General features: G+C 39.2%; 1 protein-coding gene across 1 annotated transcript in view; it reads right to left on the reverse strand.

Moving 5' to 3' along the window:
* Window positions 1–957: 957 nt before the first annotated feature.
* GPI (glucose-6-phosphate isomerase) overlaps window positions 958–23,478 on the reverse strand; it is a 43,460-nt gene continuing 20,939 nt past the window's right edge. The window contains exons 2-18 of the mRNA XM_009881405.1: window positions 19,193–19,283; window positions 18,199–18,267; window positions 15,188–15,307; window positions 13,012–13,095; window positions 12,774–12,920; window positions 10,978–11,049; window positions 9,852–9,896; window positions 8,951–9,004; window positions 7,942–8,002; window positions 6,213–6,256; window positions 5,824–5,976; window positions 5,330–5,459; window positions 4,862–4,938; window positions 3,767–3,895; window positions 3,175–3,250; window positions 3,025–3,091; window positions 958–1,427 (exon numbers count right to left, since the gene is read on the reverse strand). Of these exons, the coding sequence (XP_009879707.1) occupies window positions 1,304–1,427; window positions 3,025–3,091; window positions 3,175–3,250; window positions 3,767–3,895; window positions 4,862–4,938; window positions 5,330–5,459; window positions 5,824–5,976; window positions 6,213–6,256; window positions 7,942–8,002; window positions 8,951–9,004; window positions 9,852–9,896; window positions 10,978–11,049; window positions 12,774–12,920; window positions 13,012–13,095; window positions 15,188–15,307; window positions 18,199–18,267; window positions 19,193–19,283 (1,543 nt within the window). The 3' untranslated portion in view covers window positions 958–1,303. The remainder of the gene's footprint in view (window positions 1,428–3,024; window positions 3,092–3,174; window positions 3,251–3,766; window positions 3,896–4,861; window positions 4,939–5,329; window positions 5,460–5,823; window positions 5,977–6,212; window positions 6,257–7,941; window positions 8,003–8,950; window positions 9,005–9,851; window positions 9,897–10,977; window positions 11,050–12,773; window positions 12,921–13,011; window positions 13,096–15,187; window positions 15,308–18,198; window positions 18,268–19,192; window positions 19,284–23,478) is intronic.

Here is a 23,478-nt window from a genome sequence, read left to right on the forward strand (position 1 = left end):
CTGCACAGGTGGTGAAAGGCTTAAAACCTCATGGGAAGATGTGGAGTCTCCCTCCAGCCGGTTCTCTTTTTGTGGCCATGTCCTAGGTGGAGAAAGCGCTTTATAAAGCTGATGAGAAGCAAAAGCATCAAGAGGTACATGTACCTAGTCTAACAACTCCAACGCACACGGCCAGATCGTCACCCACTACGGGGCTGTTCCTGTGTCCCCCCAGTGAGAAGCCGCTCCCGATCCTGCCGGTGACCCCGTGCCGCAAACGCGGGGCAGGAGGCACAAGCTCAGACTGCACAGCCACAGCAGCATTTGTCATGGGGAGTTCAGGGTACGAGAACCACAGGTAACATCTTGTTTTTCCTTTCAATGCTTGTGTCTTACCTTTATTAAAGGTGTTACAGAACAATAGCCACAGCATGCTAGTCTGCTAGCAGAGAGGGTTAACAGTGGTAGAGAATGGAAGCAGATAAGCAACTTGTTTACAGATAGTTAAGTTGTTCTCTATTCATTTTTTCCTGTTGGAACAGTGATGCCCATTTAAGAGGAGTGAGAGAAACTGCCACTGGAGGAAACCAAAATTACATTTTTTCTGCAAGTGATCTCAAGCTTATGCTTCACAGACGCCTGAAAACTGTTTGGAAAGTTAAGGTATCACTGTCACTCCAGGAACTTTCTTCCTTTTTGCATAGCTGTCGACATAGGGCTTCCACAGCTTATGGAGAAATCAACAGAAATCTTTTACCAAACATTAGTAAACTTTCCTTTTCACAGTAGCACTGAAAAAAGCCGTATCTTGCTCAAATGCATCAAACCATGCAAGCTGAACAATCTACAGCTGTAGGTTTGATTCTCTGAACACACTCCAGTTTCCAGCTTACAGCAGAACCAGTCCAAAAAGACAGAAGTTTGTTTACTTGGCTTCAAAGGACCTTACAGAGTCAGCGAGGCAAATGTTACTCGGTCTGCACTTTGGAGATACAGTGAAGAAGTTTTACTCATCCATCATACCTTTTATTTTCTAATATCAGTACGTGATCATCTTTAAGGAATTTGAGGGATAAGAACTGAGGAACATACCAGCTGCACTTTACAGATTAACAGCCACAAAAATAGAAAGCAACTATACGATCTCTGGGTTTCACAAAACTAGTTTTCATCTGTAACACTTGACGCAACGAGATTAACTGCAACAAGTGAGGAAGCTACTTCTGTAAAGTGCTACTTTTGTTAGAAGTGGCTAAAAAAGCACAACTACAACAGATTTGGGTATCCGGTGGTTAGATTGTCGATGTCCTCCAAATCTTTCATTTCAGGCTCTGTGTTTTTTGATGAAGTTGATGAGCCCATTTGTTGAGCTGTCATGAGAGGTCACTGGAGCATCTGACTCCAGTTCAGGCTCAATTTTCTTGGCAAGTTGTTTTCCAAGCTCAACTCTGCATTTATAAGAAAAGGAGAAGAAAGAAGAACAGCATTAGTGCTAACAACTTACAGTATTTATTATAAGCCACTGATGTTAAAAATAGGCATCAGTAAAAAGCAACCTGACAGTGAACACTATGACAAATGTTCTTCCCCGTCACAAATCACTGATGAAGTTATTATTCAACTCAGTGCCATCCATGAACAACTGGAGTTCTCACAGCTGCTTAGCTGAACAGACAGCTCTCAAATTACAGGATGTCTAAAGAGAGAAAGTTTTGGTTTAAAAGTCAAGTCGAGTCTTTTCCCCTTCAGTACTCCTTTGTGTTACACAGCCTGCCCCAACGCAGAGTGCATTCAGCTTGCTACCGTTCGCTGTTGAACATGACATCACTCCGCACACCCATCTGGAGCACCAGGACAAACGGCTGAGCTGCAGGCCTGGAAGCCTTCCCCAACACTACAGCCTGCTATCCAGGAGTTACAGCCACCGACAGGGTAAGAACCTAGGATATTCCAACAGCTGCAGGAAACTAGGCTGGTTCTACAGCATCCCCATATTGCATAGTTACTTTTGGATGCCATTTGACATTTTGATGTGTTGCAGTCAAAGCTCATAGCTCACTCCCGATTCAAAAGTTTATAGCAGACATCAGCCTTTGTTAGACGGTCTTCCATTTTCAATTTCTACTACAGTATTTTAGTTAAAGAACTTGCCGTGGTAGCATAGTTCTAAGAAAACACATACAAAGACCCAGCTTTCAGCCTTTAAGAATAGAGCTTAGTGTAAACTGCTAGTCAAGGCCTGTAGCGCAAACTTTCTCTTCCAAATAACCCCTCACAGCATAGGCAGGTATCACCTGAAAAATCTTACTTATTTCCCAATCCCCCTTTCTCCTGCATAAGTCTTCATACAATATGTTGTACAGTTAATATTACTACAGATTAAAAAGAACATGATTAGCTCCTGATTAAGTCTTCTGGTTTTGAAAGTGACAAAGGGACAAACTCCTTATAAAGCTGTACTCCACATGGAGCTCTGCCATGAGCACAGCCACAGGCGCAGCCTTGCATTACACCTGGGGCTCCTATATACGAAGGCATCCGCCAAGAATGTTCTTGTATCTCCAGCATAGGAAAATTAAAAGCTGGTCAGTCTTCTGTTTAACAGATGTCACTCAAACTGCTTACTAAACGTTTCTAGAGATAAAATAATTCTTCTTTCCCTTTTATAAGGGAAATTATTTTCCCTTTCTAATTGTCAGAACATGTATTCAGCCTGCTTGACTATTTTACTCATTATTACTGGCACTTTTCTGCGTTCACAGTATTTGTTTGTGGTTTTGTTTTTTTTTTTTTTTTTGAAGTCAAACTAAACAAAGGTCCTTACCTGAAAGTTGTACCTACAAAATCATCATGCATGGCTGAACACGGATTCATAGTGACTTATCCCCAGAAAATCTGTTTTTATTTAAAACTATCCTGTAATCATTTGCTTTAACTGTAACACTTTTTTTTTCCCCATTGTCTTTTCTCTAAAATTGTCTTTTTTTTCAGATTAAAGAATACCACAGTCAATAAGGATACAAGAAACAGATCAAGGAGACTTACCCCCACTGGTCATAACTGTTAATATCCCAGACAATTCCTTGAACAAATATCTTGTGCTCATACATGGCTATAAGCAGAAAAAGAGATTTATTAATAAACTTTATCAGAAAGTCTTAATAAAGCACTCACCGATGAGATCTATTTACTTACCAATGATGGCTCCCAAAGTGAAGGGATTGAGTTTTGTAAACATGATTGAATTGGTTGGTCGATTTCCCTCAAAGACCTTTCAAAACAAGAGTTGCATTGTTATCCAGTATGTTGTAAAACTCACATCAGGAACTTGTGGGTTAGATTTTCCTTATAGCCCACATTGGATTATTTGTATTAGCAGCAAATACAGAATCCTGAAAGCTTTAAAGACTAACAATTTCAACCATAAAATTGTGTCATTGTTATGTTTTATTACAAACACAATGGCAAAATGTTATCTCCAAAGCACCGTTACTGGCTACTGTGAGCTACAGGAAGAAACACAATACAGGTCAATATCCATGGGGCTCATCCTTTCTGAAATGCCCCAAAAGGCTCAGCACCCTTGGCAAGTGTGCCATTCACAGGCTGCCCCACGAGAGCTGACAAGGTAGAACCTGTAACACACCCTTCACGGCCGCCAAGACAGTAGCACTTCACAGCCACCGGAGGGCACTGCCCCATTACCAAACTCCTCCGAGCAGTGACCAACATGACGGCCCCACCACCACAGACGCTATCTAACCAGGGAGTGCCAGAGTCGGCTTACCTTATGGGGAAGGAGCTTCTCCAGAGCATCTCCACTCAGTCCTGCCGCTTGAAGTTCCTTACGAGCTTCATCAGCGGTCTTTCCCTTCATCAAGGCCTCAGTCTGAGCAAGGAAGTTGGCCAAAAGGATCTAGCAGGTAACAGTGAAAACATCAACTCAAGGTACCGTTTCCTTAGCTGGAATAGCAATACCTAGGGCTCAAATCAGCATATCACACACCCATCCCTCCCAATACAGTAGAAGTTTTCAGTTTCCTACTCTCTGCCTAACGTTGGCTTGCAAACTCGTGTGTGATTTTGTCCTACCTGTTACATTGAAGACAGACTACTGTATCTACAGCCAAATGAAACCTTTTCTCCCTTTCTTTTGCAAAGTCATGTTCTAAAACTTTCACCTATACTTGGGTGTTACTTGACCAAAAAAACCCCCACACTATCACACAATTTAAATAGCACTTGTAATCTGAAATCATTATGAGACTGAAATTTAGTGAGGAAACCTGTTATTTCTTAAGTAGGCAATAAGGAGTAGACCTGGACATGTTTCTCTCTATGGAACTTAATTGTTAGACACGGTTCACTGAAAAACCTTAGTCGGATGATACATTACACTAAAAAAAATGGGCTGGTTAAAAAATATCTATGTGTAGAAGGCTATCACCCTAGCTCTGCTAATATAGTCACTAAATTTTGTCCTAGAGTTTAAGGCTTGCAACAGCATCTCTGAGGCAGTTTTCGTCAGCTCTGAGAGTTTGCTTCTTCCTACTCTGCAAGAATTACACTCTACAATTCCTACAAAGACTTTTGTCTCCAAACACTTAATTGCTCAACTCTTTCCAGCCTCCGTAGGCCAAGAGGCGACACCACTGATCTGCCTTAAGAACTGTGGCCGCAATTTCAGGAAGAAAAATACCACTGTATTACGTATTACATGTAATTATAATTTAGATATTTTCAAACCTATTGTGAATGTTCAAAGAGCCTATGTGTATAGTTTCAAAGGCACATTTAGAAATCTCACACACTGCAATACTGTACAAGCTTCAATGCCTTCAGCCACAAGAAAACATAGGTGCCTAGACAAAGAACTTATTACCTTGTGATGCAAGCCATTTCGGACTGGATGCTGGGTCTGGACTGGGATCAGAAAGTCACAGGGAATCATGCGAGTTCCTATGAGAAGAGCCATATTAATAACCCTGCAACAGGAAAGCCTTAGCAAATCTTCAATTCTCACTCCATTTTCAGAGTTACTGGAAGACTCAGCCACTTTAAAAAGCTTTTTAAAAAAAGCCTTTTTTATTAACAGCAGGGGGGAGTGACAATACAGCGCAGTAGTTTCAGCTTTCGTTGACCCTCAACCCTCTTTATTATAGACTTAAAACCTGGCTCTTGTAGCCTTCTAAAGCCACTAATCAAGTATACCATTGCTATGGTGCTCTATCTTGTCTAACCAGGTAAGAGCCCAACCTCTACACCAGTTTCAATTCTGCAGACTCTCTTGCAGCTTTGTAGTCATTCAGAATTTAGTTCCAAAACAAAGTACTGAATAGTTCCAGTTTACCTTGATGAATGAGCTGGTAAAAAGCATGCTGCCCGTTGGTGCCAGGCTCTCCCCACACAATAGGGCCAGTACTGTAGTCCACACGAGAGCCTTTCTTGGTAATGTATTTGCCGTTAGATTCCATATCACCCTAAAAAAAAAAAAAAAAAAAGAGAGAGAAGGGCAGCATCACCTTTCTCACTGAACGACAGTTTCCACACATACTTCAAGTAGAATGAGTGCTGTTTGTTTATGGAATTTTGTAAGTATCAGGGATATAGCTGCTTAATTTATGGACACCAAGATAATGGAGGTGTGAGAAAAAAAATAAATCTCTAAATTAACTGAGCAGGTAAGTTGATATCAATCTTGGCACCAGTCTCATTAGGCCCTTGATTACATGAATTTAAGTGATTGCAATTTTAACGTAGAAACATGTATTCAGGTTCTAGAACCAGGACAGATGCATACATGCACATTTGCCTCTTAAAACCTTTACTCTGTCTGAGCCTTACCTGCTGGAAGTAGGCAGCAAAGCGGTGCATGTATTGGTCATAGGGCAGAAGGGCGTGGGTTTCACACCCGTAGCAGTTTATATACCAGACGCCCAGCATGGCCAACAGAACAGGCATGTTCTTCTCCAGTGGGGCAGTGTGGAAGTGATTATCCTATGTGAGACAAAGGAAAAGAATTACACTTCTGATAAAGCAATCGTCATCACTCTCAGCTCTTACGTTGTTTTTATTCTTGTTTTGATGCAGAATGAGCTTCCCAAGCACAGTTGTTTTATTAGAAGCATTGAGAGGACACGGGGAGCTGAACTTCAGAAACTAACCTGCCTTCAGTTATCTTACTAACAACTCTGTTAAGAGGAGCGAATCCAAAATAGGCATCCCACACTCACCATCCAGTGGGCTCCGGCAAGCAGGCTCTCAAAGTTGTCAAAACCTAACAACGGAGAAAGACAGTTTGTATTTACTATTACAACTCAAACTTGATTTTTCTTGTAGAGACAATCATAAAACCGTTGAGATTCCTCGTATGCAGCAAGGCTCCCAACTACTAATTGAGTTTAAAGTTGCACTTTAACTTCTCCTGAAATTTGCATCCCGTAAGACAGATGTATTAGATGTTATGATTAAAGCCTGGACTTCAGAGCAAGTCCAACTCCATGAAACATACTTCAAAAACCTTTGCCGAAAATCCACAATCAGGCAGAATGAGCAACTGGAAGGAAACCAGGCTCTGTATTAAGGCTACATAGTCTTCAGCAAGTTTGAACCCTTAGTCACTTCACAGCCACAGTGGGAGCAATATCCCCAAAAAACCAGGGCAAGGCTAGTTGGTCGGAGGAGAACCAACGGTAACAAGGCCTTTTCAAAGGAAAAGGTTCATTCTGCCCCTTCCCTGTTCTCTTACCAATTCACCCAATTTTTCTTTGCTCTATAATTAGGGTATTTAAATCACCATTTATTTTCACCGACGAGTAGTTTCACTAATACCATCCTTTCCTGCAAAGCCAGAAATCCTGATTCCTATATGGAAAAATGGAGAGGAAGTGTTTGGCAGTCAAAGCTGCAGCTCTACCTATGGTCTGAAGCCAGCTTTGGGAGATGAAGGATGCCAGAGCAAGTAGCGCAGAGAGACTGGCATGTCAGCACTCAGCACCAAATCTGTCTGACAGCAGAGATGAACCGTTTATTGCAGACAAAACAGTAAGTGCCTGGCTGAAGTTTATTTTGCTGTTCACATAGGCTTTTCTACACATGAGAACTCCTATTCATATCATTCCAAAAACACCAAAACCAGTATTTTTTCTTCTAACCTCAGTCTAAGGGAATTCTAGCTTTTATTTAGAGAAACAAATGACATTATGGTTTCAGACTTCAAATATCTGAAAGAAGTGATGAGGGAACAAATGCAAGGCTGCTGAAGAGCCTGCTCACCAGGAAACACCAGTTCTTAGAGCTCTTTCACTTCACTGTGTACTCTCCACCTGCATTTGAGATCTGCATCAGAAATGCCAATGCTACCCCGTAACAATACAACGGGTAGGTGGGGATCAATTTAGAAGATCTATGTTTGCTCCACAATCAACTGCAGATAGAAACAGCATTCCTGTATCACCAGGCCCTCTAGCCTAGAAGAACAAGTACTGGTGGCAAAAGGAAGTAATGGGAGAAGGAGATAGTTAACAATGCTAATCAGAGCTCGCATGCAGAACTGGAGACATAGGATTCTGATGTTTAGTATGTACGTACTCATAGGAACTAAATACCCCACTCTTCAGTAGCTTAGGAATGTCAGCTACAAGGTCTAATTTTCAAGACCAACACAGCTTTACACAAATCAGGCACTTTTGGCTATGCAAGTGACTAAAGAGATGTAATTTCACTATTTGTGCCTAAGTATGGGTAACTTCCAAACTGCATTTACAGTACTAAAATCTCAACAGTTCCATTGCATTACAGATTGTTTTTTAGTACAAACATCCAATTACTCAGAGTAGGTTGGGTAAAATAATATTTGCCCCAAATCTGATCCACAATCCACTATTATTAATGCCTTCCATAGTTATATTCCCAAAGCAAACAGATTAATTCTTGGCATTGTTATATCACAGGAATACCTACCGATATGCAGGGCAATGGAGAGACCAATGGCAGACCACAGAGAGTAGCGGCCACCAACCCACTGAAAACAAGAGATTCGTTTAGACAGAAGTGCAAGGCTTTTAAATTCACACTTATTCAAACTATTAGGAAATAGCAATATGTGTTTACACTATTTTCAGCAAAAATCAGTATTTTTTCTGGTGTTAATTCACTACACATTATATGGCGTGGTCAAGGGAAGCTGCACCTTACAGTACCCCCTAATGAATCCTTAAGTATGCATTTTTTGATACTTTAAAGTTATCCCACTTGTCTGACTAAATAACATCTGCTGAAGGAGATCCCTTGACAATTCCAGTTCACTTCCAAACACTAAATTTGCAGGTTGTATTCACTGCTTTCCTAATATCGCTCCTCTATAGGTAAAGCCTGCTTCAGCAAGATTATGACACTACCTACGGAATGGCAACGCTCTAGGTAGTTTCCAAACGGCAGCTTTAAAATCTAGTTTGTCAGGCCCATAGTCAATGAGACATAAGCCAACCTGTTTCTGATTAAGTGTAAGGGCCAAGACTAAGGGCAGTATACTTAAAATATGCATCTGCTACAAAATATCAAGTTAGGCTCTCATTTCTGATGTTTGACCTTTACAGGCCTAGATTATATACAGTAGACCCCAACAGTCAAATGTCACAGCTTATAATAACTACTTACACAGAGGAATAAGCTAAGGCTTGTATCTCCTGTTACCCAACAGCTGGTTAGACAGCCAAGAATATAGAAGGCTCCTGCTCAGACCTTTGACTGCAGGATTTTAATGGAATGACCAAGAGACAAGACTGCTTTGCTTGCCTGGCATGTTCTCTATTTGCCTGTAGTTATGAGTTTTCAGACGTTTCAGTACAGAGCAAAAAACTACTATAGTTTAAGTGTTTTGGCAGTTCCCTGACATTTAGTTCATGTTTTCTGAAGCAAGTTAGATTATTCTAACAGTTAACATCTACCACAATGTTACACATTTACTTACATCCCAAAACTCAAACATGTTCTCCGGGTCAATTCCAAAGTCTTTAACTTTAGGCTAGAATAGAAAGACATGTAAGAACACCATAAGTAAAACCAACATTCTCAAAAAGCTTTGTCTAGCAAATAGAAAACACAAGTCGGGTTCTTATTAAATACACAATTCCCCAATTACATGCTCTGTTTTAAAAATACATAGCATCCATCAGAAAAAAAAAAGTATACCTTCATTTCCGGAGATCGCTATCACTACTCAGTAGTCTCAAATAAAATCACTGACACGCACTCATTTTCTGATCAGTCTAAGTGGCAATATAGTTAGGAGATGGACTGACATCCAGTTTACATTTAACAGAACCAGACTAGAAGAAAGGAACTTCACACCACCGTATCCCCACAGCCTCTCAGTTATTGCAGTCTTTTTCTATTTGCTTGGTCTTTCTACTCCATACTTTTGCATGAAACACCATATCAGGGTGCATTATACTCATCATATGCTACAGATTATTTACACAAGCTACCTGCATCACTTCAGCACGTAGCTGAGTCTAGGAGAGTAATATTTGTTTACACAACTGCATTCACACACACTTAAGCAATTACAGGTAACACTCACTAATAACAGGACAGTCATTTCAAGTCCAAGAGATCTTTATTTCAGATTTAAAGCTCTAGCAGAAAAAGCACAAATCTCTAATGAATGTCCAATCTTGCTACAGTTCATTACTCTAGAAGTGATTAATTTATTTTCAGTAGGAAAAAAAAAAGTGTTTCCTTTCAAGATGAAGGCTAACTACTGGTATTCACATAATGGGGTCTTAAAAGATAAGCTTCCTTACTGGATTTTAAAATGAAGCCATCTTAAAGGTACACAGGAAAAAATAAAGTAGATTTGTTATACTTACACCATTGGTAGACAAGGCAACAAAATGCTTGGCCACAGCTGAAGGCTTAATAAAAATAAACAGATTGTTAGATCTAGAATGTTAATTATTTTGATTTCTGGTCATAAAACTGATCCGCTACCATTTACATTTAAACAAATACTGTTGACTATCAGTGATTTTTGCGTTATCAACTTGAAATCATCTTATGAACATTCAGTGTGGGATCTGGCAGCATGCCTCTCTGAAGATAACATTCTGATAACATTCTCATGAAACCCTCTGGAAGCAGTTGCCAGAGTGGCACACTATTTCCTTAAGAGTACGTTATCAGTTTGGAACATCACTACCACCACTTTGGAGCAGATGGAGTTTGTTGTACATGCGCTACCCTTCTGGCTGGGGTCAAAACATCAAGACAATTGAAGTACTGATAAATCTCAAGCTCCAGATTTAGACTTTGGTCTTTCAGTAACTGTTCTGGTCAACAAAGACGAGTTGTCTGCAACAGTAGTGTAACGAGGAATTTCAAAGCCCAGCTTTCAAACTAAGTACAGCTACCGTGACTAGAACAGGTTAAAGACCACCTTAATTACCTGAGTAGGCAGCTTCCACTTTTTTCTTTTAAAGGTTAGAAGTAGGAGAGAATGAGCCAAATGCATGGTTTCTATTCATAGCACAGCCATCTGCCATAGAAATTGCAGTATTTCACTCCAACCATAGCTTCATTTCTAGTTTGTTTTTTTGTTGGTTTTTTTTTTTTTTTTTTTTTTTAAGATTTACCAAGAATTGGAAGGAAATGCCACATAGACACCATATTCCTGGATTTCTGTATCAGTGGTTCCACCAAATTATTAGCCAGTTCTAATGCAGATGCTACACTCTATTACTTAGCAGGCAGGATTTGGGGGAACAACGCATGACAACTATTTATAATGAAAACTGGCGGTTTTATCACTTTGATCAAATATAACCTGTCACTAACCATGAAGCACTGAAATGTTGCAAGTACAGCATTTGCTGAGCCATACAGCTTACATTTGGGCAGCTATTGGCTCTGCTCCAAAGCACACAAAATGACCAGCGAGAAACTGCACACCAAAAAGCTGTTGCATTCTGTTACATAACCTAAACATACTGGACTTACATCATTAGCAGCATGCAAGAACCACTCTTTGGCCGTTTCTGCATTGGTGATAGTTTCTTGGGTGGTGAAAGTCTGCACATCAGAGAACAAGGAAGTATGTAAAACATTGTTCTTAAAATTGAAATAAGTTCAGGCTGCTAAAACATATCTTCCAAATAATCAGAGCAGAGTGATTCTAGATGTTCATAATAACAGCTGCTGCCAGATTTCAGCAAAAAAAGCTTATCAATCCAGTAATGACTAGCATTGCTAGATTTACCTATCTAAACTAGCATACACCTGGAATTGGAATAATTATTCCCCATTTCCTACCTTCCCTCCCCCAAACTGTTATGCAAAACCTTGAGACTAAAGTTTTCCACTTTAGTCTTTCACTAAATATGAAGTTTCACCATTCAACTGAAAAGGAACTAATTGAGCATCAAAACAGGATAACCTAGCTGGATTGTCCTCTTGTTCTTCAATTCCTACTTCTCATGTAGGAACACGCATTTCTGCTAAGACTCTTGCCATAATTTTGTTATGCTGATTAGACAAAAACATTTTCCTGCTTCACGAAGTGTGCACAGAAGTTCAGTCATGCAGTTTTGCAAACATCTACAACCATTCTGATTTACTCAACCATCAAAATTTAGCTTTAAGGATGAACACTAGATTCAACCTACTCTCACCCATCTCCCAAAATATTTCATTATGAAACACAAGCCTGTTATGGAAAACAAAAAAATGCCATTCATCCTCTTCCAAGTCTGGCAAACAGAAATGGAAGTGTTACTCTTTCAATCTGGCAGTCTTCTAAGCCTTTGAACCGTGATCCTTGAACTCAATTATTCGAAGTGACCATTAGTATTACTTTGTGAAGTTTCCTTATTATTCCATAAGTTGTTGCTCAGCTGCAGTGTTGCCAAGATAAGATAATGAGCACCATCGTAGCACAAGGCCAGCATTACACACATGTTCATTTGTTGCAGATTCTGTCTTCAACAGCAAAAAGGTTCTACTGTGCTTTACAAATGAAGGCAACCCAAGTTACATAACTATGGAGTTTGCCTTCATCAGTTTCCTCTGCTAATACAGAAGCATTCCTCAAAGGAAGGTAGCAGCTAGCAATTATGTTTACAGAATAAGCTATTAGCAAGGCAAGACTTAAAAGAAGGCAGCTATTAAGTCCGTATTCAGAAATAAACGTCACCTTCTAAACTACCAGCAGCCTATCTTTACCTCTTTGTAATTAAAGAAGCTTAGGAACACAGTATTTAAGTTATTTATGGGAAGGTATTTTGATATTACCCTAAAACAGAATGAAGATTCCCAAACTATGTGCAATTCATGAATGCAAAAACCAGAACACTGTCAACAAGTAGTATTGTACTTAAGACGAAGGACCAGAAGCAACGTTAAATAGAAGTCAGGAATGAGACAGTAAGGTCTTGAATTTCAAAGAAATAACCACATAGGATCCTACATTCCACCCAGAGAAGCACAGTAAAATAAACTTTTGTGAATAAAGCTTAAACTTGCACTGACTGAGAAATACACCCTAGACAACATGAAACTGCTCATGTTTCTTATTTGTTGAGGTTAAGTCATTTTCAGCACTCGACTTCCGGATCACCAAGTATTTCAGTAGCAACACAAACTTGTACTGCAAGTTTAGGATGAATCACAATAGGCCTGTTTTGAAATAGTCCACACCAGAAGTCCCTGATTTAGATCTTCCTTTGGACAGACCTCTATTCTGTCTGAATCTTTTACAGTTAGACAAAGTCACACCCCAGTGCTTGTATTAGACATACCTTTGACGCAATGATGAAGAGCGTAGTGTCTGGTTTAAGCTCAGCCAGGGTTTTGGCTATATGAGTACCATCAATGTTGGATACAAACCAAACACGAGGGCCTCCCTTGGAATATGGTTTCAGGGCTTCAGTTACCATCAGAGGGCCCTAGACAGAAATAACAATTAGATTTTACCTTCATTGCAAGCATGCACACACACAAAAAGGTGTGGAAGATGTATACAAGTCAGGAGCTTACCAAGTCAGAGCCACCAATCCCAATATTGACCACATCGGTAATTGCCTTTCCAGTGTACCCTTTCCATTCACCACTACGGACTCTCTGTGGAGGAAGAAAAAAAAAAAAAAAAAAAAAAAAGAGAAGAGTTGTAATGACCATTTTATCCTTACACTGAAGCGAGTGATTCTAACACCGGGAGTAGGCTGTGTTTTCAGGTATTGCTGTAGAAAGTCTCTGAAGACAACTTCCAGGCTTCTAGAATTTAAAGCCTACACTCAAAGCTACCTTCATAGGTAAACATTTGGTTATGTCTAAGATGACACTTCATTAAGTGTTAGAAGTCTAATGCACGTATTTAAAAGCACACAGCAAGATCAAACTCTCGTTCTGTGTGGACTACTATAGTACTTACTACAGAATGTTGGCAAAGGCAAGAGAAATCAAGCTAAAAATGAAAGTCTTGGGCGTTAAACTACTTGCCATAAATATTTACATGTGAAGGGGTTCTTTAAGCACCTTTAATTAGAGGCAATTCGCTAAGTAAACTGGAAGAACATTAAAATATGAATAAAGCCATGGAGACAGACATTTATTGACAAGCCAAACATAGAAAAGCTTTTCTATTGCATGTACGTTTTGCATTGAAATTTATTTCTGGGCTTCACCTTAACTGCACATAGTACACATTTCTGCTCTATTCTTGCTGTTTTAACAGTTACTGAGAGTTCTGACAAAGTTACAATCATCAAGTAACAACAAAACCCAGCATTGAATTTTGTCCATCATGTACAACCTATGCATTACCTCTGTTCCAATCACAAAAGGAATATTTCTAGTATCGCACCCCCTTCTACGTACATTCCCCAATTCTAGACCAATTTTTCTACAAGTCACCTGATAGACATCCGTAGGGAAGAAGAGCAGCTAAGTTAAGCTTTTCGTTTTTCCAAACAGAAAATTCATTTTTAGTATACACCGTTCCTGTGGCTTGTAGATGATGTTCCCATAGTTTAAAAATTCCATCTGCCTAAGTCAGCCAACTGAAACAAGCATCTTTGTTAATCTTTCCAGAGGAACTGCTTGCGATGATTTTTATTTTGCAGACAAGATACATCTGCATGGAACGTGATACTCACGAGCTCTGATGATTGAAACCATCCAGCAATAAAGAGGGTGACACCCGTGAAAACTCGTGTTTTGCACTACTAAAATCTTAATCAGCTAAGAACTCTACAGTGGAAAACGGACCATTGGATTTCTGTGGCCACTCAATTCTTACACTATCTGAAGCAACTACCAAATTCAGACCAATTAGTGTCAGTTATTGTGGTTTTGGCCTTTATCCATTAGGAACTGGACATAATCCAGGCTCATTTTGTATAGGTTAACAATTACGAGTTGGCAGAGATACTGGCCACTACCACCTTTGTAAGACAATAGCAACCAAGTAGGTCCAGTTCCTCACAGCCACGTTTGAAATACACTAAAACTATTCAGTGAGCTTTTACTGGTTAGTTTTATCACACAAATTTGGCTTTGTTAGAGTGCTCTATGAAGTTCTTCAGAGCATTTCCTCAATTGATCTGACAGATGCCTACATTTTAAAGATGAGCAGAATAAAAGAACAATTAATGATGTTTGAAGATAATGGTTAACTGCTGTACTTAACTAGGGAACAACAAAAAAAACTTTCACATTGCTAAAGCTGCAAACAGAACAGAATCATAAAGGAATCCAACCTAAAATTGTTTCTTTAAATTCCTCTGGTTTAAGTAGAGCGTAATCAAATTGAGAGTGAGCTGGGACCTCTCTCCTGATTTTACACAAATTTTAAGAGGCAGTTTCTACTTGATAGAGTCAAGTAGTTGAAAAATTAGCAAGAAGAAACAAGGCGGTATTTGAATGGTACTTAATGATTTACAAGGCTTCTGAAGCAAATGCAAGATTACTGCTAAAAGAGCAAGATCTAGAGAGCCTATTAAAGAAAAACCCAACTGGGAACAGAAAGAGAACAGTGAATCATACTAAAACCAACTCCAACTCCATGTTTGAGCCAGAACTATTACAAACCTCAAACAAGGGCACAATAACCCATGTGAACCAGCCTACAATCAGTGCTTCACAATACATGTGTAAGAACCCGGCTGGGTATAGAACAAATATATGAGAAATAAGCTACGGTGGTACTTTATACCTGGCAGAAGTGTTTCATTTTGTCCAACACTTTGTTTACTTCTGGAACAACATCCTTCCCATCTACAAGTATTGGCACATTGGAACGATTTCTCAGAGCAATATGAAGCACAGCTCGGTTCTGAAACAAGAAGGGAAAAAACTGATGAAGCTATTTCCAAACTATTCCCAGGGGCCTCAGGTGCCTCATCCAGAAGGTAGTACAATCTTCAAGACTTAAAAATCTTTTAGATTAAGTGGAATTAGTAGAGCAGTAGTGTGTGTGTGTACATGTATATACACAAACTCATCACCAGCTATCTAAATCACCCTCTCCCTTCACAGAATCAATGCAGAGGGCTGACAAAAGTATATAATACGCGAAGTAAACAAAAAGTGTATTTGTTTACTTTGAAAAGAAAGCCCAAAATCCCTTGAAAAGCATTCAACGTTTAAGGTTTGGAAGTCAGCAATATTCAGTACTCCGTGATCTTAATTATTTTGGCATGCTTCAGGATGAAGTTGTTTCCTATTAATGACAATATTGAAAATCAATTATAACAAGCAGCCAAAGTTATTTTCTCTGGTGTTTCCTCAATTATCCTGAGTAGTCCATTTGATATAGGAAGAGACAAATATGTATTTAAACATCTGACAACAAGGAATACAATAGCCACATTATTCTATCCACTGCCCACAGTTAAACATTCCCTGAACACCTGCACACCAGATATGTAGATGGTAGTTGTGTTATAAGAAAAAAAAAAAAAAAAAAAAGATATCTGTTAGCATGCACCATATTATTTTAATTCTCCACAGTTATACAGAAGTCAAAGCACTGAAATCTGGCCTGTGATTTCGCCTGTTCAGGAGCTTAACAGCTTTAATTTAGAATGAAGGAGTTAGTCAATACTAATGAACAAATTAAAAAATTAGTCCGCTCCACCTCATTGTTCCTTGCTACAATGAGAGGCATTGTGAGACAAAGACAACACAGACAATATGAACTGCCAAGTTATGATTTAAATACCAAACGCTAACTCAAAAATCATTGAGTTTGCAGTTACTGACTAGGAATACGAAAAAGCTCTTCAGTTGCTAATTATCAAAGCGTACCCACTTAAATTTGGGGTGAACAGGGGCTTTTTTTTTTTTTTTTTGGCAACTCAGCCATGGAATGGTATTATTTGGTAAATACTGCTCACTATCAGGCTTGAAAGAAGCTTTGTCTTGATCAAGAGTAGTCATATTTGACTTGATGTCTACTGTTAAATAGAAGTATTTTCCAAATATTGGGTGGGCTATGAAGACTGCTCCCATAACGAGTGGTCAGACACAAATTACCTTGTAAGATACTGTCTTTGTGTCGTGTCAAGCTGCAAGTTTTAACTTACCTGGGACAAACACCTGGCAATGACATGCTTGGGCGCACTATAAAGACTATTTCCACATAAGTACACACCATGCAGCCAATGCCTGCAGCACCAAATACAGACAAGTCTTAAATACTTAAGACAAATAGCTAAAAAATGTTCTAAATCAGAACAAGAGCAGCACACAAGTCCATTCTTGCCATTAAGCAGCTCCCTTCTGTCTTATTACTTTAGGTTTATTCAGTCGCGCTGTTCGACAGCACCCTGTTTTTAAGGTCTCATAATTTCACATTGTCCACATGCTCATATTCCAGAGCCAAATCAACTTGATTTGCTATTCTACACAAACAAAAAAAAGAAACAAATCAAATCTAATTCCAAGTCAACATCTGACTGATAATGAAAAAGATGTTTCTAGACTCACTGTGCAGTTCATTGCTACATAAAGTTGCTGTATCAAGGCAGTAGCAAAATAGGGAGCTAGCAGCAGAAGCCAAACACAATATTAAACTGCGTTAAATTGCACCGTTCTAAGACTTCAGCTGCTACATTTGCTCTCATGTAGACAATGAAGAGCAACTCCATAATATATGGTCAGAGATGGGCTAACCCTGTAATAATTTGCGTGACATGAGGCTAGTGGGAGGCAATGTCTGAGAAACCAATCCTCCAGGCAGATTTAAGACTTATCTCCCTTTTTTCCCTAGCTAGAATTACATCTGTGAATTGAAGGCATTAGTACAGAAGGAAGAGGAACCATTTCTCCAGTGAAGTTTTATCCATTTCCGTCTCTGCGTTTTTTTACAAACAGGTAGTATTCACAAACAATACAATGTCCAACTGCTGAGTTATTTTAAGCAAACAGCTTGTGCAACAGCTAAATCGGTCAATAACCAAGTCAAAGGAAATACTGATTTCTGTGGATTTACCTCAAACATACTAAATAGACTTAAATATTTAAGGCAGACTAATAAATCACACTATACTGTTGAGTTTCCAGTTTTCATCCTTTCTTTAATTTCAGAAAAAGGGTACAGTTTGGTTTCCTGTATGTTTTAGTGAAGATTTAACCATAATTACAACCTTCACACCTACAAAAAGAGGAAGATACTCATCCTTTTACTGAAATGGTGGCTAACTTCCCAAGATGGTCTCTACTGTTGAACGTGCCCAAAGATAAGTAGCATCAACAACCCGAAGCAGAAAGTCTTACACAATCCTCACTAAAACTTTGTAGGCAGTTTACTAAGCTTTATGAACACTGACATTAGGCAGAAGCACGTAAGGGATACCTGGGATGCAATACTCTGCTCCATGCCCTTTGCAAGATCTAACTCATCTTCCTCTCTACAAAAGAGGGAAGAAAAGACAAGGAAAAAAACAATGTACCACCAAAAATCTCTAAAAAAATAAATTAAAAAAATTAAGATGTGTGTTGAAGGGAGGATTGCATAGCTTTATTCACACACATTTTCTTCTGTCTTTTTGTCAGAGCTGTAAAAATTTCTCATGTAAGTAGTGAAGCAAACGTACAACCACTCACCGTTTCAGAGTAGCAATCAGAGTAAGTTTTTTCAAGACTTTTCTTACACAGATGCACAAACGTCCATAATATTAGGCATAACAGAAGGGAAAGAACCATGGACAGAAATAGCCTTACCTCAGTGAAGTTGATCTTCTCCCCACTGAACATGCGCTCTCTGGCACTTTCCACACCCCTTGACTTTGCCTGAGAAATGTAAAAATAGATTCCTCTTAAAAATAGTAAGAAGGCAACATGCACTACAAAGGTCCAGCTACATTAAAGAGTGAACATTTACCACTTAAGACAGTGAAACAAGAAATATCTTATCAGATTAAAAGACCCACTAGATTCTAGCTTAAAAATGGATTCTCTTATTTTAAAGCAAGCGTTTTTATGCATGCTGTTTATTTCCTTAAGAGGTTACACAGTATTCTGTGCTGAATGACCAAGATGCAATGAATTCATCTTCCTCAGTTTCATCTTGTCATACTTCTACAGGGATTCATCAATCATTCTTTGTACCAGCTTAGAATTTTATTATTTTTTTTTAAATTAAAGACTAACAGAGTAATTTTGCTATGGCCATTTCTGTTAGTTCTTCCCTTTCTAAAAACCTGTGTCCTATCTGGTCTAAGCCTTTGGCTGAACCAGTAGTTAAGGAAGGGTTGTAAATAAGGACACCATGCTAAATAGAAGTTAATGACACAAACTTATTTCTTAAAATACATCTAATGGCAAATGAATCTCAAAACTAAGACTGCATGACAGATGAAGTATTGTTTCAATTGCAGGTATAGAAGACATCACCTTCTCTTACACCTTTACACGAATGTCTTATTTAGACCTCAGTAACAGTGCCATATGCCAGCTGGTCTGTTACACAGACAAAAATCTTTTCAGTGAGCACAAGAAACAGATCTGCACATTGAAAGCTGGGCTTGTACCTTGGGGCTAAAAGACAATGCAAGACATTGAACAGAGCCAAGATTTGTAAACAGATGACTTAACTTTGTCAGTCTCTCAAATTCAGAGCTAAATGTATAGAATAATCGGCTATGGGTAAAAGTTAACCTTAAAAAAAACCCCACAAAACTATTTGGGTTATTAATTCCACATTTTAACGAATTACCAGTTCCATCAGCATTTTCATCACTTCTTCTGTAACAAGGTTCTTCGAATAATCCAGTAAGATATCCCCATGATTAGTATTCAGGGTCAAGCTGTCAAAACAAACAGGTTGTTTTAATTGCACTTTCCTGAAGTGACTGTTTTTAAGCAAGACTGATAACTCCTCTACAGGTTACAAAATAATTGAAATCCCAATTATACAAAGTTAGTAAAGATAACCGGAGGGACTGATTGATTTGCCCCACAAGTTCCATAAAATGACTTACTAGTGTGTTGTTGTCATTGAAGAGCATGGCTTTCAACAAGCTAAATTATAGTTTCTACCTTCTGCTTGTGAAAGTCCAAATACAATGAAGTATATTTAACACACAGTTGGACAATCACATTCTGTTTTCACTGTGCCACTACCATTCTCTAGCAATAATTAGCTTTTTCATAATATATCATAGCTAAAAAGCTTACCACATTGCTTTGCTGCTAAAAAATTACACTGTCTTCCTACAGGTCCTTTCAACAAATATAGTCATTCTTTTAGAGACATGAACAGAAACGGTGGTCCAACAGAAACCAAGTGAGCCCCTTTGCATTTACCAGCCTTGTATCTACGTGAGAAGTTCTACAGTCCATCTACTCCTTTACAGCACAGCTTTCTACCCATTTCTTCTTTGCACTAATTTAAAGCCAAACATACGCGCTTACTCTAACCTGAAGAATTGAAGTCCTACAAGTAATTCAGCGGGCCTTCTATAAAAGCACAGAGTCTTTTATATATTACTCTCACTTTTGCTCCACACGCGCAAGCCACAGGAAATTGCATGCATCTAAATTCTTAAAGTTTCCGCATCGTTCATATCTCCCCTGCTTTTTCTTTCCCAATACTTGAGCACAGAAATATGCAGTTATTTTAGTGACCACATATGCCAGAGACTTTGCAGGGACAAACCGTGGCATAATTGCTATTCCAAACAGACATAATACGACAGAGCAGGCAAGTTCTCCAAAGGAAGAATGGAGCTGAACTTGCAATAACAGTAATAATCACCAAGGGCTAGACATTTGGGTGGTTTCATTAACTTGAGGAAAAACAAAGTAACACATCCTTTTTCTGGTCTTAAAATACAAGAGACACTAAACAAGGAAAGGAAGGTGTCTTCAAGCACAATCTTAGAAAAATTTTTTTTTTATAGGTGAGAACACAAGGAAAGTAAGGAAAACCAGCATCAGTACTGTTAACCACCCGTCTCTTCAGTGGGCTGCAAACCGTAATCCTGAAACCCTGACCATCCAGTGCAAGGATAGCTGAAACAGGGCTGGCTAAGGGAAGGACTGCTACGTCTCACCTGCCAAATTCGCTATTTATTGATACAGTACAGAAGAAAAATAAGAACAAATCCCACAAGTCTATTTGAGATTTGATGCAATTTATTTACAGACCGGTCTCAGATTTGAACACATTTTACTAATTATACAGCAATGCCATTAGTATACTAATACTTCTACAGTTTAGAGCAGTAGAATCTTAAAATCCTCATAATACAGTTTAATAAAAAAAGATAAGTGTTTCCCAGTGTTCTACTCCATGAACATGAAATTCTTCATCTTTTCTTTATGTTTACCTGACATATGCCTTACTTTTGCAATTCATTGTTATTTTACTTACATGAATAAAAATCAATCTCACTAGACCTAGAAGATAAAGCATCCCATGAAATTCTGGCTGGATTCAAATCACTACTGATTTGAAGAAACTGCAGCAAGATGGCACCCCGAGACATTTCATGCCAAAAAAGCAAGCAATGACTACCAGATCTAACTTCCCCCCACACAAGGCGAACATGCAGCATGTAATGTAATCTCATCCTAAACCCTTACACCAAAACCCACCCTTTATTTAAACAGAAGCCGCACACCCTGCAGCTCAGTTGCATTCTGCCACAGTACCCATTCTGCAGTGCAGCAGCTATGGTAGCGCTACCCAGGTGGAACAAGGGACTTGTCACGTAAGCCACATCCACATTTAAGTGATGCAGCCCTCGGAAGGTCACCTGCAGCATCTCAGAATGATTTTATCTCCCATCTAAGCACAAACTAAAGAAGCTGCAGGGAACCCCTACATATATCATTACACATGGATTCCCTAGTGGTATATTTTCCATTTAGATTGGAGGCTCTTTCTGATCCTTCATAATGCACAAGCTAACTAGCAGGAGTGTAACACTAGTGCTTTATACTTGCCCCAGCTATTTGCACCAGGAGTACCTTAATCAGCATCCAGATATCTATTATCTCCTGAGTTTTAGCTGCATCATAGCAGTTCTAACCCCTTCAAAAAGACTCAAGTTTTTCTGCTGAACAAACCATGTTGTTAAAACCCACTGTTCCTATCAGACCTTACATTTGGGTGGCAAAGAAAGCCAAAGTCTACCCTACAGGTTTGACTACACTCCCAATCGGGAAATCAGGATAGACAAATTGTGAGGAAGAAAAAAGGACAAAACGGAAAGAGGATCTTCTACCTATATTCTGTAGGACACAGTGAGTGTAAGATTCTTATAATAACATTAAATAGATACTTGTGCTCAAAGATAAAATAGATTAAAAATGATTCACACCAGTCTGAAGTTTCTCCAGAACCAGTATCAGGAAGCACTTTTACACGGGTGTAGGTTTCTCTTTTCCTTCTAAAGGAAGGGAGACAGTCAATGACTTTACAATAGCTAGCAGAACTAAGCGAGAGGTATTCATGAAGATTAATTTAGCATGAGGAGGGAAGTGTAAACTACAGAGGACCTTGTGGCGAAACCTCCAGACTGCTTAGTCTTTCAACAGATGTTAACCACCATGATCCTGCTGATCTGGCTCATAAAGTGGCAATCGTCAAGAAGTATACCAGAAGATCTGCAAACTAACCCAGGCTGTCAGTTCTGCAATGGTATTTTGCTATGAGAAAGTTCTCCTGGTAGTCCAGAATGCATAGGTTTATCAGGAAACAGGACTGAAATAATGAAAATAAAGCTTTGAGATAGATTAAGTAAACTTAAAACACTTTGATGGTTTCCTATCCTTATGGGCAGCACAACAGGACATTAAGTTGGGCAGCTATTTGAAACAGATAACCTTCGTTAAGAATGTTTCACAAAAAAAAATAATAATCAGATAAACACATTCTAGGAGACACACTGACTACTTTCAGCATGGAGAAGACATGTTAGAGATGAGTATGTGCCTGAAACAATAGCTGTCAAATATCTTCTCCTTGGTCTACTGCACACAGTGAGTGTAACACTCAAAAAAGTCTATTACACATTCACAAGAGCAATTAAATACAGACTGAGATTGAGAGTCTATTTCATGGTTAAAGGAGCTTGGATAATATCAAAGTGACAGCCAATGAGATTAAGATGCAGTGCTGTCCCCAATAAGAGTACTTGCTTAAGACATTCAGGAAAGAACCTTATAAGAAACCTCTTGATTATACTTTTTGATTTATTTAGCTAGTTTGCTTCAGCTTTCTTTTGTTTCAATGATCTTACCAAATGCAGTCTTGGGATATACTGGAGATAAGGAGAAGCTGCAGCCAGAACTAGTTCTATGAGAGAAGAGCTAGTAGATTTGTATAAGGTAATATTAATAAAGTTCTTTAACAGTATAAAAAGTCCTGCTAGAAAAGCCAGACGAAGTCAACACTCTGAAAAATTAGCATGCCTTTTCCATCAATGCAAATGTCATTTTAGCTTTTGTATACTGGTATGCAGGACTTCACGTGTGATGTTTAATTACAATTTATAAGTATCTAATCAGCTCAAGAGGAAAGAAAAGTCACTTCACCTAGGGCGCAAATGGAAAGCTTCATACACAGAATCATAGAATCATCTAGGGTGGAACAGACATTTAGGATCATTGAGTCCAATCATCAAAGATGGCTGGATGACACGCAACAAGTCATCTCAACACCGGAGAACCGAAGGTAACAGTATCTGTATTACCCAGGCTCGCTTAAAGACGCAAGTCAGGGATGCACCTGCACTGTGTTGGACTTCTCAAATCGCTGGTACAGTCCAACAATGCTGCCACGCGCACGACTTCTCGGCACCGTCTCCAGTGTACAGAAAACGTCAGTGCCGCTCCACAGGACGAAACCGCTGAACACCATCACGCGGCTCCCACGTCCTGCTTCCTCCCGCCGCCACAGACGTGCTGCAACGCATTCACTGTAACGTGCACGAGGGAAGGGAGGGCGAAACCTGCCAAACACCCCCACCCCGCGTTCCCCATTTCGGGGCAGGG

Source organism: Charadrius vociferus, unplaced genomic scaffold (assembly GCF_000708025.1).
Source record: "Charadrius vociferus isolate BGI_N301 unplaced genomic scaffold, ASM70802v2 scaffold553, whole genome shotgun sequence".
NCBI lineage: Eukaryota > Metazoa > Chordata > Aves > Charadriiformes > Charadriidae > Charadrius > Charadrius vociferus.